This window comes from Cebidichthys violaceus, unplaced genomic scaffold (genome assembly GCF_023349555.1).
Source record: "Cebidichthys violaceus isolate CVI_PGR_0920_01 unplaced genomic scaffold, fCebVio1.0.p SCAF_30, whole genome shotgun sequence".
NCBI lineage: Eukaryota > Metazoa > Chordata > Actinopteri > Perciformes > Stichaeidae > Cebidichthys > Cebidichthys violaceus.
Genome location: NW_027176484.1, coordinates 402,513 through 420,227, shown reverse-complemented (window position 1 = coordinate 420,227; position 17,715 = coordinate 402,513). Strand labels below are relative to the sequence as shown.

The 17,715-nt window shown below is 42.9% G+C and overlaps 2 protein-coding genes across 2 annotated transcripts; one reads left to right on the top strand and one right to left on the bottom strand.

The window, feature by feature from the left end:
• Positions 1 to 945: 945 nt before the first annotated feature.
• Positions 946 to 4,594, top strand: cd44a (CD44 molecule (IN blood group) a). Its single transcript, XM_068724315.1, has 5 exons — positions 946 to 1,073; positions 2,840 to 3,490; positions 3,585 to 3,647; positions 3,744 to 3,822; positions 3,920 to 4,594. The coding sequence occupies exons 1-5, from the start codon at positions 1,007 to 1,009 to the stop codon at positions 4,095 to 4,097; spliced, it is 1,038 nt and encodes a 345-aa protein (XP_068580416.1). The 5' UTR covers positions 946 to 1,006; the 3' UTR covers positions 4,098 to 4,594.
• Positions 4,595 to 4,635: 41 nt separating this feature from the next.
• Positions 4,636 to 17,060, bottom strand: LOC137882165 (excitatory amino acid transporter 2-like). Its single transcript, XM_068724316.1, has 10 exons — positions 16,922 to 17,060; positions 15,392 to 15,544; positions 12,466 to 12,716; positions 12,243 to 12,351; positions 11,801 to 11,927; positions 11,439 to 11,672; positions 10,494 to 10,688; positions 9,997 to 10,131; positions 8,518 to 8,725; positions 4,636 to 7,382 (listed from the first exon to the last, which is right to left on the bottom strand). Exons 1-10 carry the CDS (start codon positions 17,049 to 17,051, stop codon positions 7,311 to 7,313), a joined length of 1,614 nt encoding a protein of 537 aa, XP_068580417.1. The 5' UTR covers positions 17,052 to 17,060; the 3' UTR covers positions 4,636 to 7,310.
• Positions 17,061 to 17,715: the final 655 nt, after the last annotated feature.

Sequence of the window (17,715 nt, the reverse complement as noted above, 5' to 3'; positions counted from 1 at the left end):
GTCCTTGGGTAAGGCACTTAACCCCGAATTGCTCCCAGAAGGCTGTGCCGTCAGCGTGTGAATGGGTGTGAATGGGTGTGAATGGTTGACTGGCCCCTGATGGATGGTGGTACCTTCCTGCCGTCGGCGTATGAATGGGTGTGAATGGGTTGAATAACACGGAGGGGTTAAAGCACTTTGAGTGGTCGGAAGACTATAGAAAGACCCGACACGGGGCCATTACCGGCCATTACCGGTACACGGGCCTGTTTCTTATCGTTGCATTAGGACCAGGTAATTACATAGTTACATGTAACCTCATTGTAAAAAAGACATGACTCAAATGCTGCTTATAAAGTGAATAGTGCCCATCTTTCTTTTTTTTTTTTTTGCATGCATAAACTGGCAGGTATGTGTCGTGTTCTTCTTCATTTTTTATATTGGACATTTTTGAGTGAGAAACGTAAAAATTCTGCCTTCATTTCTTCTTAAATTGAATATCCCACACCTTTGATAATCATATCAGTTTTCTCCTCTTAGGGTGTTTTGTTTATATATTGTTTATAGGATGTTTTGGCTCATCAACAGTGTATTTGGCATGTACTTTTATTTTGTAACGCTTTAAACTGAAGCGTTGATGTGTGATCAGTGATATTTTTTAAGAACCTGATGTTATCTTTCTGTTGTATCCTCTATAAAAAAAAAACCACCTAATTAACTTCCCGAACAACTGGATTTTGAACTGGACAAGTGTTTGTGTATCAGGAAAAGGGGGGGAGGGGGGGGGGGGGGGGGGGGGGGAGGCGTGAGAACGTGCCTCAAAGAAAGAAGGTGTGTCCACAGGTGTGTGTGTGTGTGTGTGTTTGTGTTGCCAGCCATTGTCGTAGTGATGTCACACCTACCTGCCGCTGTCTATAAAAAGCAAACGTGTGATTCATCTGCTCCATTATCAGACAAATAGTTCCGGCTCGCCGACACTCAAGTCAACTTCAGTTCCACGGCTGCGTTACAACTTTCCGGTTTGAAGATGAGGACTCTTCTTTTTGGGGTTATTCTCGGACTCCTTGCCGTTGTCCACTCAACTCCTCTCAATAGTAAGTGAGACTCTCTCATTTGTTCTTAAACGCTTAAACCAACACTTTTGTGTTTTAGCTGAGTATGTGTGATATTACGAGCCATGTGGTTTAGTCTCGTAGGATTAAAGGAAAAAGATCTGCTTACAATCACTGATAGGATTCTCGGGCTACATTACGTTCTTTCACATCAGGACCAGGGGGGCCGTAGTCATGGTATTTATATCTGACAAACGCAGTAATACTTCCACACAGACTGTCTGAAATGTCCTTATTCTTACCCCGTGAGTCAGCGCATTCCCCTCCCTGCCCGAGATGCTCTTCGTGTTTCAGGCCGAACTCTTTCTGCAGGGAATGTCAGGGTACTGTTTCATCGTCGGTGCCACGGGTTTCACTGGCGACCTCCAGCTTACACACACACACACACACACACACACACACACAGAGAGATCTTTGTAGAAATGTTCCGAGCCGCTCCAGGAGGTGCATTAATGCGAGCGCCTTGGAGTAAGGTGAAACCAAAAAAAAAAGATCAGCGAAATAGCTGCCACACCAGTTTGGGCAAAAAACGGGTAACTTCATAGGGAACGCCGGAGCGGAACATGACTCTTTTTAGTCATTCATTCTCATTCACCCTTTCTCATTTTTTTATTACTTAAATTTTTTTCAAGGCAGCAGTTTGTTGCGTATTATGGCCGGACGTTTGGAGAAGCACTTGGATGATATACTTAAGTAACAGTACCAACAACAACATGTGAAATACTCCATTACAAGCACAAGTCAAGTATTATCAGCAAAATCAAAAGTCCTTGTTCTGCAGAAACGGTGACTAGTAATATTATACATTGTATAATTGTATTGTTAAACCTGTAGCATTGCACTGGTGTAGCTGGTGAAGGTGTCGCTGGTGTTACTTTGCATGTATAATGAGTTTAGGCCAGTGGTTCCAAAGGTTTGGTGAGTCAGGACCCTCAAAGAGGTCACAAGATTAATCTGAGGTGTCATGGAGTGATTAATGCATCATAAAAGAAAAAGTACTGCCACACAAATTCTGCATTTATTTTTTTATTACTACTCTCCAATCTTCGCTTTTTAAAAACTTGGATCATTTTTCTTCTTCGAGGGTCCTGAAAAAGGAATTCAAATCTAAACCATCTGAGATGTTTTTGAATCTCATTGACACTTTGTGGAAACCGCTGGTTTATTCTGTATTGTATTTTTGCAAGATTGTGAAATTCTTTTTAATGTAAAATCCTATTCTGAAAAAAAAGCAAGTCGGAGCTAAAGCTGTCAGGCAAGAGTAGTGCAGAAAGAGTAGAAACAAAAGTAAAGTAGAACCTGAAGACAAAGACGCTAAATGGTAAATATGTTCAATCCATTGTGGGTTATGGTATGCTATGATAATAAGCAATACATATTTGCATTTAATAAGAACATTGCCTTTCCGCCTCCCTACTGGCACAGAACCCCAATAATGGCGTCTTTCCAACTGAAACAGTCACGGCTTACTCTGTTGCACTGGGTGTGTCAAAAGAGTGGTAGGCTCACGTTAAACTAGTGCTTTGATGAGGCGGCCTGACTTTTGTTTGTCGATTAGTCACCCAGGGTTAATCATTTCTGCCTCCCACCACACCTCACGAAAGAAGAGCGCAGCACAAGTTTACACAAGACTTAAAGCCCTGGTAACTTTCCTTTCCTCCGCTCGTGTCGGGGCTGGTATTCGCAAAACACTTGACGTGACCTGTGGATGTTTTTCTTTTCTTTTCTTTTTTTCCTCCTCGTCCTAGCTGTGACCCCGATCTACGCCAAAGCTGAGGATGAAGTCTTCAGAGAGGCCGTGACGGACGGCTTCCTGGTCGAAAACTTTTTAGGCGCTTCAAGCGCGCCCGAATTGCCCGAAATGAACACGGCCGTTCAGGCGTCCCAGCAGCCGACCTCTGACCCCAAAGAGAGCGACGCGATCGAGGGCAGCGGGTGGGAGGCCGCCGCATCCCTCCCGTTCGCAACCACAACTGTTCCACATGCTCTGAGCTCCGCCACTGACGACTCCGGTTCAGGTTCATCCGCCACCCAAAGCCCTCAGTCTAGCGCGACCTCAGCGCCGAATGAAGCCCAGTCAACCGGCACCCCGGACCACATCTCGGCCTCTCAAACCACCGACCCCGCTGTCTCCACCTCTGACCTCCCGAGCATCCAGAGCTCTGACTCAGGGTCCGGAGATGAAACAACCGACAAGGACGTACCCACTATGAGCTCCGGTATGACCTCCGACTCCAACGCAGAAACTAGCACCGCGTCATCAACCTCCGCTTCGATCAGACGAGGGGTTCCAAAACTGTTCAGGGGAAGCGAAGGATCAGGGGAAGAACCCCGATTAACAGTGGAGGTCAATGAAACGCTAATAACTGCTGTAAAGGAGGAAAAAACGCTCAATAGTGGTAAATATCCAAAACAGTACCTGCCCCAATAGTGATGCAGACCATTACTTTTAGAACAGCTTTTTTTCATCTGTTTTTCTGTTCTTACTTCCAGAACCAAACAAAGGAAAAGTACAGGACATTAAGCCGGCACCCTCCAAAGCAGGCGGTACACCAGGTGAGCCCAGAAACAAATGCTTATAATAAAGCGGATTTTCTGGCTTAAGAGAGTCCAATTCCTTTACTAACTTCTACTCTCGCCTCATATCTCCAGGATGGATGATCATCGTTGGTTTTATTGTCGGTCTTGCAGCACTGGTAATGCTCTTCGTCGCCATCGCCACAAGAGACAAGTAAGAGTTTAAAATCAGACATAGAAGAACAATATTTGTTGTAATTACAACTATTTTTGAGCATAGAATTAAATTCTCACTGTTTTTGTTGGCGCAGGTGGAATGGACCGAGCCGGGCGTCCCAAAGCGTTGCCAAATCGAACTCCGCGAACCAGCAGAAGGAGCTGGAGATGGAGACGTTCGTGCACAAAGACAATCCCAAGGAGAACGGACACGCGTCCGAGTACACGGTCATCCCCCTGGAAGACCTTTCGGAGAAACGTTCGTCGTACTGAGGTTCAGCCACATGACCCTCTGGAGACTCGGTCACGGAACCACAAGGAGCAGATTTGATCAGAACAAAACCTGACGGGGCTGTTGAGCAAAAAGGTTTCTGTGGACTTTCACAGCTCTGAGCCCAGTCCCCCAAAACTCTTATCTTTACATTTGAAACAACAATATTCTGGTTGATGCTTCGTCGTATTAACTGTAAATTCCAAACCGGTCGGGTAAGTTCCACAAATGCCCTTTATTTCAAGTCTTTACTGTGTTTTTTTGTTGTTGTTGTAAATATTGTTTTAGAGTTCTGTTAATGGATGGACACGAGGAAAAATTATGCGTCCAGCATGGTGAATTTTTTTCTTTTTTTTTTGGTAAAGTGTCCTTACCATTAATATTATTTCAAATCCCTTTTGCAATAAAGTGATGCGTTGTGGATTGTAACTTATATTAAGCCGTTCTGTTGTTTTCCCCTACGTTTTTAATAAAGAAGCTCCGCCTACTGAACAGCTAACTCGTTTGCTTCTCTTGACAACCAACACGGCGCTTAACGCGCACATACAAATGAGAAATAAACACAACGGAAGCTCATCAATAAACATTTATTTGTTCCCATTAATATTTACACGCACGTATTAAAACATTTACACACGTTTGCGTCCACTCGCCCGACAAATGCTGTGTGCGTTGCTCTGTTTGTAGTGTGTTTAGTGCATTCAAATCCTGCATCTGCATTGAACGTCGACACCCAAGGGAAATATACATTGTTGAATACATTCTGGGACCAATATGTGCATAGAATCCAAAAAAAAGTAAGATAGAAAATATATGTTCTATTATCTGAAGATTGTACAATTTCACGTGTTGATAGAAAACACTTCCTGTTTAGATCCGAGGCCCAATAAGAAATGCAATAGATGGGAAAGTGATGTTCCGAATGAATAGATGACGGGGTTGTTGACGTGAATCAGCGTGTGCTGTTAATCACTGAGGAAGGCTGTCACAGCATGTAGACATACTGTAGCTGCCAACACCAATGTTCCACATACAAAAAAAAAAAAAAAACACAACCCTAATGTGCTCATAACCCTTAAATAATCAATAACAACAATCACTAATTAAAGAAGTAAGAAATATTGGGCTTTGTTTTTTTTTTTCTCCCTGAGACATTCGGAGCTCAGTAGTTTCTTTTAAAAACAGATAAATCAAAATGCATTATTTGTAAATAAATAGTCCTAAATTCACGACCTACCGGGGCGACTAGTGGCCCATACAAGGAACATTGACACACTAACATTGTCGCATATATATATATATATATATATATATATATAGTTATAGAAACTTTTAGCATAGCAAAAACAATCCTGATAGATGACATAAAATGTCTATACGTTTGATTTATACACTTTATCTAAAGAGAGTATATACACAAAGTGCAAGGAGGCACTTCAAACATGATTATATAAGCTGTCGCTTATATATAAAAAAAAAAAGGACGAATAAATAATCCCGTTTTTTTTTCACCTTGGTTTGAACAGAGTTGCTACACTGAGTTAAACTCAAAAAAACACACACACACACATGTACGCATTCAGCCGACGCCCGAGGACCTTGTTGTCACGGCCTCGGATTTGAGCGAGCGCTTCGGAGGCAGAATGTAATGTGCACTAGCTAAACTCCACCACAGCTAATCCCAGTTTGCTGTTTGTTTTTAAATCTGTAAAATCTCCAAGTGAGACCTAAGTGATGTGTTGAGAGGGGAAGCCAGACCGTCTCCGCTGTGAGTGTAGTACAGCTGGGGGGGGCGTGGAGGAGCTTTTCTTCTTTCTACAACACGTCTCTCACTCCCAACTCAGTCTACCAAAAAAAAAATTAAATAAAAAAAAATCTGAGTCCCAGTATTCCGTTGAAATGAATCGTTCTAACAGAAATGTGTTAGTCGTCACACTGACTGCACTCTGCAGTTGACATCGTCAAGGCAAGGTTGTCATGTAAGCAAAAGAAATAAAAACAGTTTGATAAATAAAAAGCACGGAGCAAGTGCACCCGGGGGCCGGCTGAGAGGTTGAGAGACGCCATCTTTGTTTCCTTCTCGTTTTGAACCTTCAACTTTCTTTCCTTGTTAATCTTTCTCTTGCTCTCAGAAGACAAAACACACACACACACACACACACACACACACACACACACACACACACACACACAAATATTCACATTCCAGCACACAGGCAAACCTTTTGACTGCAAACAGAAACTCAGTGCATCGCTCGCACGCAGAGCATGTATACAAAAAGTAATAAATCAACGAATAAATAGCCGTGAGGGCGCCCGTCACGTACTCTATTTCCTGCTTTAAAGCTCTCTGCAACACATCCTGTACTGTTTTGTTGCCACTTTTAGAGGTCACCCCCCCCCCCCCTCCTTTTCTGCTCTTATGGTCTTAGCCCTAAGCTTTGCTTCTTAGGCTTGGCCATGTGTGTGACATCACTGTGTAATCCCATAAGTCAAACAGTCAAAAGGTAACATACATCACGATGCCACACGGAGCACTGTGTCGTTCTGTTCGTGTTCCGTTTTTTTTTTTTCTCATGAAGCCAAGTTTTTTTTTTTGCGTTATTTCGAGTTTCTGGACATTTCATGAGAAGACAAGAGAGAGAGAGAGAGAGAGAGAGAGAGTCTCAGAATACACAAATACACAATGAATAATAACCATCTGAGCTGTATCAGCAACAGTCTCAGAGTCATTTACACCAAAAAAAAAAAAACCCAAAAAAACGTGATGTTGCACGAGGTCGAAGAAGTCTTTTTTCGTTGACGGGACAAGAAGCTTGCAGCAGCACCGAGTAAGGCCCCCCGAGTGCAGTCAACCGCATGATGTATTCATCCGTACAAAGCGCTCCAAATGCACCAGTTCATTTCGGTTTGTGTCTCAGGTGCGAACGCGAAAAGATCTAACGCAAGTTGGGCGAGTCATCTGTAGTACGCTCCAGTAGCTCCCGGGACGGGTCAACTGAAAGGAAGAAAAAAAGGGACTGGCCGACTGTTGGTTCTCGTGGTGCAGTTGACTCTGCTTGCTTTCGCTCTGTTTTGCTCCTTCTGTTTTCTATGTTTTTTTATTTTTTATTTCTATTTTTTTTTTTTTTTTTTTGCTGATTTCTACAGTCGTGTCGGCAGAAAGTTAAAGCTGTCGGAACTCAGGGTAAGGCGCAGCAACATCTGGATCTGCTTTACTCGCATTTCCACGGTCCCTCCTCAACAAGAGAGAACCCTGAAGTGTTGCCAATTTTGCCATTGGTGACCTGCAAGCAATTATCAAGAACATCTAACTGTAGGGGGGCGGGGGGGGGGGGGGGGGGGGGCAAGGCACCGTCATTTACAAACCGGCAACCGGTTGGGAGCAGAGAAGCCATTGAGTCTTTACATTCAGGCCATTGACCTCGGGGGGCTGAATTACTGTTCCAAAAATCCCCCCAGCATTGAAGCACATGTCATCTCATACAATGATACAGTGATGCTGTTTACACGTCAATGTGGTTCGTCAAATACAAACAGTATACGAAAATATGAATACTCATAGTTTCTTTAGAGTCGGCCATGTATTGTATGGATTCTCTGCCCAACCGAATTACAACAATCGGTCATCGAAGTAATCGGCATGCAAAAGTTGCATCATACAGACAATGACATATCAACAAAAGTCTACCGTATGAGTGAAATTCTGTAAAAATAAATAAATAAATTGAATAGGCATTTCATAAATGTATGCATCACTCTGGATGAAACATGGTGAAACAGCAGTCTTTATGTATACCACTGGCTACGAAAAAAGAAAAGAAAAGAAAAGATGGCCAATGATTGAGTGTAATTTGGTCAGGGCTGCCATAAATACATGTCCACTTAACAGTTTCTTAATAAAATCAAAACATACAACATCAAAAATACAACTTAAATGTAATTGTGTACAAGACAACGCATTAGAATGGTTGATGCTTCAAATTTAACGCTTACATTTTTGGGTTTTAATGAAAGTCAAACAGAGTTTTTCCAAGATGATAAAAATCAAAACTATAATATATATATATATATAAAAAAAACAAAAAAAAAAACATACTTTTGCTTTTGTTGAACCTGGTACCACAAAAACTGCTTTTTCATATGAGTAAAACAGGCGAATAAATAAATATAGAAATATTTATTTAGCGTTTTTTTCACCACTTTTTAATAACTGAGATTAAAAATGTGACCTTTTCTATTCTCTCTCACACACACACACACACACACACACACACACACACACACACACACACACACACACACAGAAATACACCGATACAAGAAGTCACATAGAAAAGAAAACACAAGACACAAGACACACACAGCACTGGGGAGCACTCTCTACATACACGTCTCTATGTCCGTTAACGTGAAATGTACCTTGCAGTCGTCTATCGAGATTGAGTTGTGGTGAGCGTATACAGTCTGGTTGCTGTTGTTTTCATAGAAGGATTGTGTCTTTGCCATCTCAAACTCCTCCATCCGGGCCTGCTGGTCGAAGGAGTCCAGCTCGTGCTTGGACAGGTGGTACACGATGCCCGCCCCGTAGGAGTCCCCGACCACGTTGACGGAGGTACGGAAGCGATCCCTGCGTGTCGAGGAGGAGAGTAGGTGCGAAAGATGCGGTACAGTTAATAGGTAGTGTGGTAGTGTCTGTAGTCTGTATCTGATTTTGACGGTGGTTTATCTCTGCCAGCCCAGGGAAATTTTTTTTGTCATTGTACGATTCCGCAAACCAAAGATACCGTTGAACGTGGACGAGGGCTCTTTAATTTATTCGTGATAAAATATAGTCAATGGAACGTTACTTAAACGTTTTCTGATTCTGTTTGCTTGATTTACAGAACATCATTTTACAGCACAAACACTTCCAGATAGAATAATATTATTATTATTTAACGATAGCAAGTTTTGTCTTTAGAGATTTTTAGGGCATTATCTATAATAATAATAATAATAATAATGGTCCAAGAAGGGGAAAAAAAACAGCATAATATGTTCAATCATCCTGAATGGGACACTGCTTTTTGTGAATAAGTCGCCCTGCCTCAGCTCTTGCATGCATACCCGTCTGTCTGGCTGGTGCAATGAGTATCACACTATGGGCAAATTTCACTTGTAATTTTATTATAGGCCTACTGTAGAAGATGCATAGCCCAGGTATAATAACATAAAGATAAAATCACTACTGACACAGTGTTAAATGCTCAAAGAAATAATAAATATAAAGAGGAATAGGTAGCACCACCAGACGATACACAACGCCAACATTGTTTCAACGTAGACCGTGATTTGCAGAAATGTACAATGGTAAAACAAACACAGGACTTTCAACCGGCAGACCCGTGTTCGTGTCCCACGGCGTTGTTGAATTATTTTGAAGCTACGTTAGTGATGTGTCAAATTATCCGTGCTTCTGTTGCCTTGTTTGTGTTTTACTTAGTTTATGGACTTACTTCAAGCCCAACCATGATGTTTTTGCTTAAACTAACTAAGTGGTTTCGTGTTCTTGTTTGAATTCACGAACATTAGCCGCGTGTTTACTGTGACAGCAGTGGTATGAGAACGTGTTGTCTATATTAGAGAGAAGATTTGAGGCGTCCGAAGGATTGTTGGGAACATTTGAGACAATATGGTGGGCAGAGTTATGCTTTGAAGCTGTTATTTGCTGAGCATGATTTCTTATTTTCTCCGATTTCTTAGTTTTGTTGAAATGACGGCACATTCTAAAGAAATAAATGATTGATTTGGTCTCATCCAGGGATTTTTGAGAGGGGGGGGGGGGGGGGGGGGGGGTATACGGATTGGAAGTGCCTTCGTGGTTACAATAAAAAGCATTTGTGCTGACGGTGAACTCACAGCAGCCAGTCGACAGCGACCAGGAGGCTGATGTCCTGGGTGGGCAGCCCCACCGCCGTGAGGATCAGAAGCATGGTCACAAGTCCAGCGCTGGGGATGCTGGCTGCTCCAACGCTGGCCAGGGTGGCTGTCATACTAAAAAGGGAAGCAAATTCAACTCTCAGCAGGAGGACAGAAGGCACTGCCGCCAAACCCTTTTAACATGCAGGCACTGTATTTCTAATAAAAAAAAAAACGGTACGACGGCATTTGAAATGACTCACCCGACTCTAGGAGGTGTATGAGTAATACAGTGCCTGACCATAATTAAGACAATCATCTTAAAAAATGAAACATGTCATGTGAAACATATCCACAACGGTATAATTTGAGATATGATCTTCATTCGTTGGCTCAGGCGGATTTAAAAAAAAGGACGAATTTGGCTAATTTACTGCCATAAATGTGACCTTGCAAAATGTGCTGCGGCGTCAGCAATCTGGAGCCGCAATTCTCACCTGACGGTAATAATCTGGCCCCAGTCGAGGTTGATCCCGTTCATCTGAGCGATGAAGATGGCAGCCACAGCCTCGTAGAGCGCCGTGCCGTCCATGTTGATGGTGGCGCCGACGGGGAGGACAAAGCGGGTGACCCTCTTGTCGATGCCCAGGTTCTCCTCCAAGCATCGGAACGTGACGGGCAAAGTACCGGCACTGCGGCGAATGAAACAGGGGAAAGAAAATGTTACGGAGAGTCACCGACGGCATTTGCAGTCGGGCTCTGTTTGCAAACTCTGCACCCAATTTGGCAGAAAATAAAAGAACTTCACAGCAAATCATAGAGTGTCTGTTGAGAATTAATCAGTTGCACTTGACGATGCACTAGTTTTTAAACTTAATTACGCTGTTCTTCTTTTCATACGGACATAAAATCCATTCTGAACAATGGTAATTTATTAATTGTTAATTTGTCAAATAAAACAGACTAATATAGGCTAAGGCCGTCATGACTTTCACTTCACCAAAGAAGCAAGAAGTTATTAAAGTTTGAGTTCACTTTGCGGCTGAATCTCATAGAGAAAACAAGCAGTTGTGGCTCAGCAGTTGTTGTGTATGTATTTGCCTTATAATTAACAAAGTGTTTCTGGCACATGGCGGACAGCAATGCGGGCCAGAACTCGACAGTACCCAGCTCACCTCAGGAGGGGAAAGAGCGGCATCCGTGTCATTAATAAAACATCTGTTCAGGGAAGTGAGAAGCCGATGATGGCAAGACTACTTCACAGTTACCATTTGACGTAAAGCTTGCATCCGTTATTTACCATATGGCCATGGAGGAAAAGGGGAAATGTTAATATTTCTAAAAAAAAAACAAAAAACATGCAGCACACTGTAGAGGCGCTGAGCTCACGACGGTCAGAATTACTCCCGAGAATGACAAACGGGAACAGGAATCCCTCATACCTGGACGCTGTCCCGAGCGCCGTGACCCAAGCTTGGAATATCCCCATGAAGAAGGTGAAGGGGTTTTCTTTTACTATCACAAAATATATCAGCGGAAGGAAGATGCCTCCGTGGATGATCAGGCCCACTATCACAGTGACCATGTACATCCCCAGCTGCCTCGCGACCACCTCCAAGTCCGCAATGGAGATGATCTTTCCACAGATGAGGCAGGCGATACCGAAAGGGGAGTACCTTAAGAGAGACGCGCAAGGTGTTCGTCAGCAGGATTAACATTTTTGATGTTGCATCTGCAGCCGTATTTAAAGTGCTTTGAATACATTGAGGAGGAGTGGATTTTGTCAGTACAGACAGGCACTTACCACATAATCGCGCCGACGAGCCTCATAACGATCTCATTGAGGACGTTGAAGAACTCCAACATCAGCTTGGCCTTTTCCCCCATTTTGCCCATAATTACTCCAAAGGCGACAAAGAATCCAATCAAACCTGTACAAACACATACATGTTGTGTTACTCTTTGATAAACTCGTCTTGGAGGAAATGAAATCATGGCAGAGAGAGGGAAATGTATCTTGGTGTGTGCAGTAATACGAAAGAAATGCGATAAGTAAAAGAATTTCGGCGTTGATAGGCGTTGAAAAGGACAATAAAATTAATTGTTACACTTGCCGAGGAGGTTTTGTTCAGTTGCAGGTGGGTGTTATCTTACTGTCTTCTCTAGTTATCATGCACTTGAAAATGAAAAAAGAACTTGGTGGTTTTCAGCTCTGCAGTGGGCGTGTTTTCAGACTTTTCACCTACCTAGGACGTTCATCCCTCCCTTGAACTGGAGCGACCTTTTAACTGTGAACTGCGGGGGCGCTTTGGTTCTGTTAGTGGGCACTTGTACTTTGGTGGTTACTGTTTGGATCTGGACAAAAGAAGCAGAGAGAAAAAGAACAACAAAAAAAAAAAGAGCTGGAGCACAAGTGACATATGAATCAGATGTGATGTGGTGGGAGCAATCTCTCTGCGAGACTCCTACCTGCTGAAAGCAGGCCTGCACCAAGTTCTCCGGGAAAAGATTTCGGATGAGATCGAAGAAGGCGTCCACGCTCGACACGTCGTCGTTCTTCTTTCCCTGCCCGAGGTTAGCCTTCAGCTTGGGGTTGCCGGGATGGATGAGCAGCACCAGGATCACTCCCAGGACGGCTGCGATCACCGTCGTCGACATGTAGTACACCATGGCCCTGGTGCCTAGGCGGCCGCTGGATTTGGCATCCAAACCCGCTAGTCCTGTTGGCATAGTATGTTTTAGAAGAAAATCAAGGTTATCAGGTAGTGATGAAGTAAGACTTTCATGCACTTTTGCTCCAAAATAGAAAGCTGCAATATTCTGCATTATTTTCAAAATTTTAAAATCCCACTGGAGCCAAAACCAAAACTGATTATATTGGAAATATCTGAGGCATTTAGTAAATTGACTGCTTCTCAACTACAGGTTATGCTCTAATAGTATAAAAAAAAAATCTAATTCTGGTAAAATGCTGAAGTCTGAAGTCCCTCCAGTGAAGCTGTGGATCACAGACTGACACACTACACCTACGGAGGATTAGATTTATTTATTTTTTCCAACAACACACAAACCCTAATCACAAGTAGTGCGGCAGATGGGTGACGCAACAGTTTTTATTCCTCCTTTTCTGTTTTCTTTTTCCTTTCTCTTTCTCTCTCTCTCTCTCTCTGTTTTTTTTCTATGTCATCATCTCATCTTCAACCTCTTATCCGGGATCGGGTCTCGGGGGGCAACAGCTCCAGCAGGTGGACCCCAAACTTCCCTTTCCCGGTGCCACATCAGCCAGCTCTGACTGGGGGGGATCCCGAGGTGCTCCCAGGACCAGTTTGGAGATATAGTCCCTCCACCTGGTCCCGGGCCTCCCTCGGGGTCTCCTCCCAGCCGGTCGTGCCTGGAACACCTCCCTAAGGGAGGCACCCAGGTGTCATCCTCACCAGATGCCCGAAACCACCTCGACTGGCTCCTTTCCACTCAAAGGAGCAGCGGCTCTACTCCAAGTCCCTCACGGACGACCAAACTTCTCACCCTATCTCTGAGGGAGACGCCCGCCACCCTCCTGAGGAAACCCATTTCGGCCGCTTGTACCCGTGATCTAGTTCTTTGGGTCATGACCCAGTTCACATGACCATAGGTGAGGGTTTTTCCTATTTCATTTAGTTAAAAAAGTAGCTCCCTATTATATACAAATGCAACATGTTCAGCACAAATGCTTAACAATATTTGAAACTCAAACATTACCATTAATTTGATCAGCTCCCTTCAAGAAACAGCTGCTTCCAGTCAGACCAGCTTGCAGCATTTGAACTGTGAAGCCTCCACCTCCACACATAAGGCCTACCTCGTATAAATAAGTGTTGATTTGGTGACTCTTCTCGCTGCGAGAACATATTTTGCAAATATATTGGAAAAACTAATTCTGTACCCAACAAAAATTCACATGGCTTGCTTCCAGAGAGAGATGACTCAATCGGAGAGTCTGCTCGAGTACACAAGAAGAACATTTCTACACTTTAATTTCACATTTGTACGGACAATAGGACTAATCTATTGAATTTGTTTTCCAGTTTGACAGCAAGCGATTGTAATACCGTTTCTCGACTTTGTCAACTGTCTCAACTTCTGGAACGGCACATAATGAATAACTGCGGAATGCGACACATGAATTGTTCACTGAGGGTAATTGAGTTCGTAAAGGAAGGCTTTGCTGGAGACTTAATGTTGAAAATGTGTGCGTGTGCACACTGTAGCCTACTGTGGACAATATGTTCGAAATATCACATATGCATCATTGTTAAAACAAACAAAAGTTTGTAAAGCAAAGTTGTACTATGTATTATAAGCGAGTTGACGTGTGACCACAGGTATTTTCAACAAAAAACATATTACAAATACATTTTTTAAAAAACAGGTCTACTGTGATCTAGACGTACATGAACAGCACTGGACGTCATAATCAAAAGAACAAACGCACATAATAAACTAAATGTTCAAATGAAGGACAACCATGTGCTCTTTAATTTCTAAAGATGTGCATTTCAAAAGAGAATGTTGCCAACACAGTATACCGGCAACAAAACGTACTATGTCTAAATACTGTATATCAATAGATTTTGTCAACCGAGTCACTTGAAAATGTGTTAGCATTGTACATGTCTAAAAAACCACGGATACGTTAAAAATGTCTATGTGTCTTCACAACAAAAAACAACTACATAATACACCATGCAGCCATGCGGTTAACATTGTGAAACAAGTTGTTATGTTTAGGCAACAAAACTACTAAAAAAAGATCATGGTTTGTGTTAAATTAATAAGATAACAATGTAGCGTAACAACTCAACTAGCGAAAATTTAATTACAACCGCCATTATCAGATTTTCTTCGTAAAAAAGCGTAAAGTCAGCGCAGACTTCTAGGCGGAGGTCTCAGGAGAGAGTCCACCCTTAGAGGGCTTTCTTACAGCCTACTTGATATTATCTAACTTTCAAACATACTCTGTCTCTTGCGCTGTGCGTGATTCTTTGTGCTACGTCAGTTGCTGTGACCGAATACAGAAACAAAAGACATTCAACGTATCCATGGTTTGTAGAAACATACATTGCCAACATTTTTTTCCTGGCGACTGGATTGATTTGGTCTGAGTTTTGTCTTTTGAAGCTGTATGATGTTCATGTTCTCACTAAATATATTTTTTAAGTGAGAGAAAATGCCTCTCGTCCTCCAAACAGGTCTTGTTTATACACAAAATGCCTGAAGAAAAGAAACAAAAACCCGCCTACTCTCTCATCTCTCCCGTTGCAACGCAACTCTCAGGCAGCAACAAGTTGCACCTTGTGACCTCATTTCAGCAAATTGAGCAGAACATTCGCAGCAGCCACTGCACCAACTCACCCACCTGTGACCAGACTGGAAACAACAAGAGGCAAAATAAGCATCTTCAGCATCCTCATTAGGATCTCTCCAGGGAAGGCGATGATCATAATGACATCGGGAGGGAGAGGCGATATGTGCCGCAGCAGCATTCCAGTGATGGAGCCCAGAAACACACCTAAGCCGGCGAGAAAACACAAATCAATCACAAAGCGTGGAGACTCGGAACCATGAAGTACTAACCCTGAACGCTGAAGGTGTCTGAACACGAACATGTCAACTTTGTGTGATTAAAAACAATCTCACTTTTTTTTGCTCATTAGAGTTTTAAAATAACAACGCAAACCTGTCGAGGTGCAGAGGCGTCACCCAAGTAATTACAGCGATAATTACTTAGATGCGTGTCGGCCTCATGTTTCACCCTTGACACCAAGAAAATATATAACTTTAATCTTAATGGCTTCCCAATCATCTGTCAGAGCATCTGTCAACACATGTAGAGTAAAAATGTAGTAAGACGACAACTTTTTCTTGTTTCTATTTACTTCAAATGAAATAGTAGAGTAGCTCCTCACGTCAGAGCATCACAGAATAATTTTAATTTGAATACTTTTAACAAGAAGCTGTGAACCATTTTCATATTCGAATGGTATTTAGCAAAGAATATTGGCGTCACGCAGGTTACCACCTCAGCAAGAGGGTCCTGAGTGAAGTTTGTGTTTTCCTAATGTGGGGGTGGATTTGTCTGCTGATCCTCTAGGTTCCTTCCACAGTTCATTTCCCATTGGTGTAAACATAGAAATAAAATAGGAGTAGAACGGACATTTTCTTTCAAATCGAGGTAGCAGGATGATGGTTCAGAGCAGCGGCCATTTTTAAGTGCGCTGTTGCCATTGTGACCGTTGCAGTGGGATAACTTTCGTGTCGACTAAACCGACGGAGGTGAGGTTCTGCGGTAACGACTAAAACCAGCAGCGGAGTAAATACTGTTGCAAAGCGCAGAAAGCCAGAGTAAATGAGTGAAATTGAACAACTTAATGCTTCATCCACATAGTCGTCACAGCATAGGAAAGCACATATCGATGACAACGTTGCACGACTTATTTTCTGTAACCAGTGTAGCATTAAGGCAGGGTGGAATTTACAAGCTAGCTAGCTAGCTAGCTGGTGGACAGCTGATTGGTTAGCTAGCTAGCTAGCTGGTGGACAGCTGATTGGTTAGCTAGCTTGAATGCTACTCTGGTTACAGCAAATAAGCCAAACGAAATAAGCTAGCTAACTAGCCACCTGAGCTGTGTCCCAATGAGCTGTGAAGACACTTTGCGTGTTGTCACGTTTGGTCAAATAACCATGGAACACTGTTCAATGTCCGTCCGACTCTAATTCTGTTTCTACTGGTGTTTGTTCGTCTAAGTGTCTTAGTGCAGTGGTGGACTGAACAATCTCACCGGACTGTACTCTGCGTTTTGTTTAAATGCATGCTGGGAAAGGCTCCGACCCCCATGAGTGTAAGTAAAAAAAAAAAAAAAAAATGGATGGGGTTGAAACGACTTACCCAAGATCGTGAGAGTGAGAACCATGTTCTTCATGATCTTATCACACAGACTGCTACACAAGCTCTCAGAGGTTTCCACCATGGGCTCAAGGTGGCTCCCGTCCATCTTCACCTCCACTTGCTTCTGCATTTTGTTGGCACTGAGAGAGGCAAAGAAGAAAGAAAAGCTGCTATTAACTACCAACCGAATTTTAGAAGACATAAACACTATGAAGGAGGCTGTAAATAGAGATGGGGTTACACTAGAAGTAGGTGAGAGAACTACCTTCTAGTAGAAATGTTCCATTATTCCTGTTCCTACCAATAGAATGCTACAGACTTCCACTTGTTGGTGGGAAGCCAGTGAGGGATTACATTCTTGTCACTGCAATTTCAAGCCCTACTGGTTGGTTGGTCAGGGCACCTGCACAGGTAAGGGTGGGATCTTGGGGGATAGCGTGAATCTCTAACGCATTCTATCCTCCCAGTAGTGAGATCATGTGCACCGGAGGAGACTCGCATGTCTAAAATATACCCTCACCAGGCTAACGGTAGCGTTAGCGGTGACAAATCGGCAACACGCAAGGGAACGACGATGGTATTGACGTGCAACATTGCTATTTCGAAAGTGTTCACTTGTTGATTAAATCCAATGCATTCTGCATATACTCTGCATTCTGAATGCATGCAAAGTTTGCAGATGGCCTTTTATAAATTAGTGACTGACATTCCCAAACAATTAGCACAGAATCAATAAAAAAAAAAGGCCCGTTTATAATCTGCATTTTAAACTACTTATTCGTTTTTTACTCGAT

Bases quoted from the DNA above. Each gene is read 5' to 3' on its own strand.
- LOC137882165 (XM_068724316.1), bottom strand. From the start codon at position 17,051: ATGCAGAAGCAAGTGGAGGTGAAGATGGACGGGAGCCACCTTGAGCCC. The intron at 15,545-16,921 runs GTAAGTCGTTTC...TCGCCGGCTTAG, and splicing joins TCTCACTCTCACGATCTTGG to GTGTGTTTCTGGGCTCCATC. The intron at 12,717-15,391 runs GTGGGTGAGTTG...CTATGCCAACAG, and splicing joins TGTTTCCAGTCTGGTCACAG to GACTAGCGGGTTTGGATGCC.
- cd44a (XM_068724315.1), top strand. From the start codon at position 1,007: ATGAGGACTCTTCTTTTTGGGGTTATTCTCGGACTCCTTGCCGTTGTC. The intron at 3,491-3,584 runs GTAAATATCCAA...TCTTACTTCCAG, and splicing joins GGAAAAAACGCTCAATAGTG to AACCAAACAAAGGAAAAGTA. The intron at 3,648-3,743 runs GTGAGCCCAGAA...TCATATCTCCAG, and splicing joins CAAAGCAGGCGGTACACCAG to GATGGATGATCATCGTTGGT.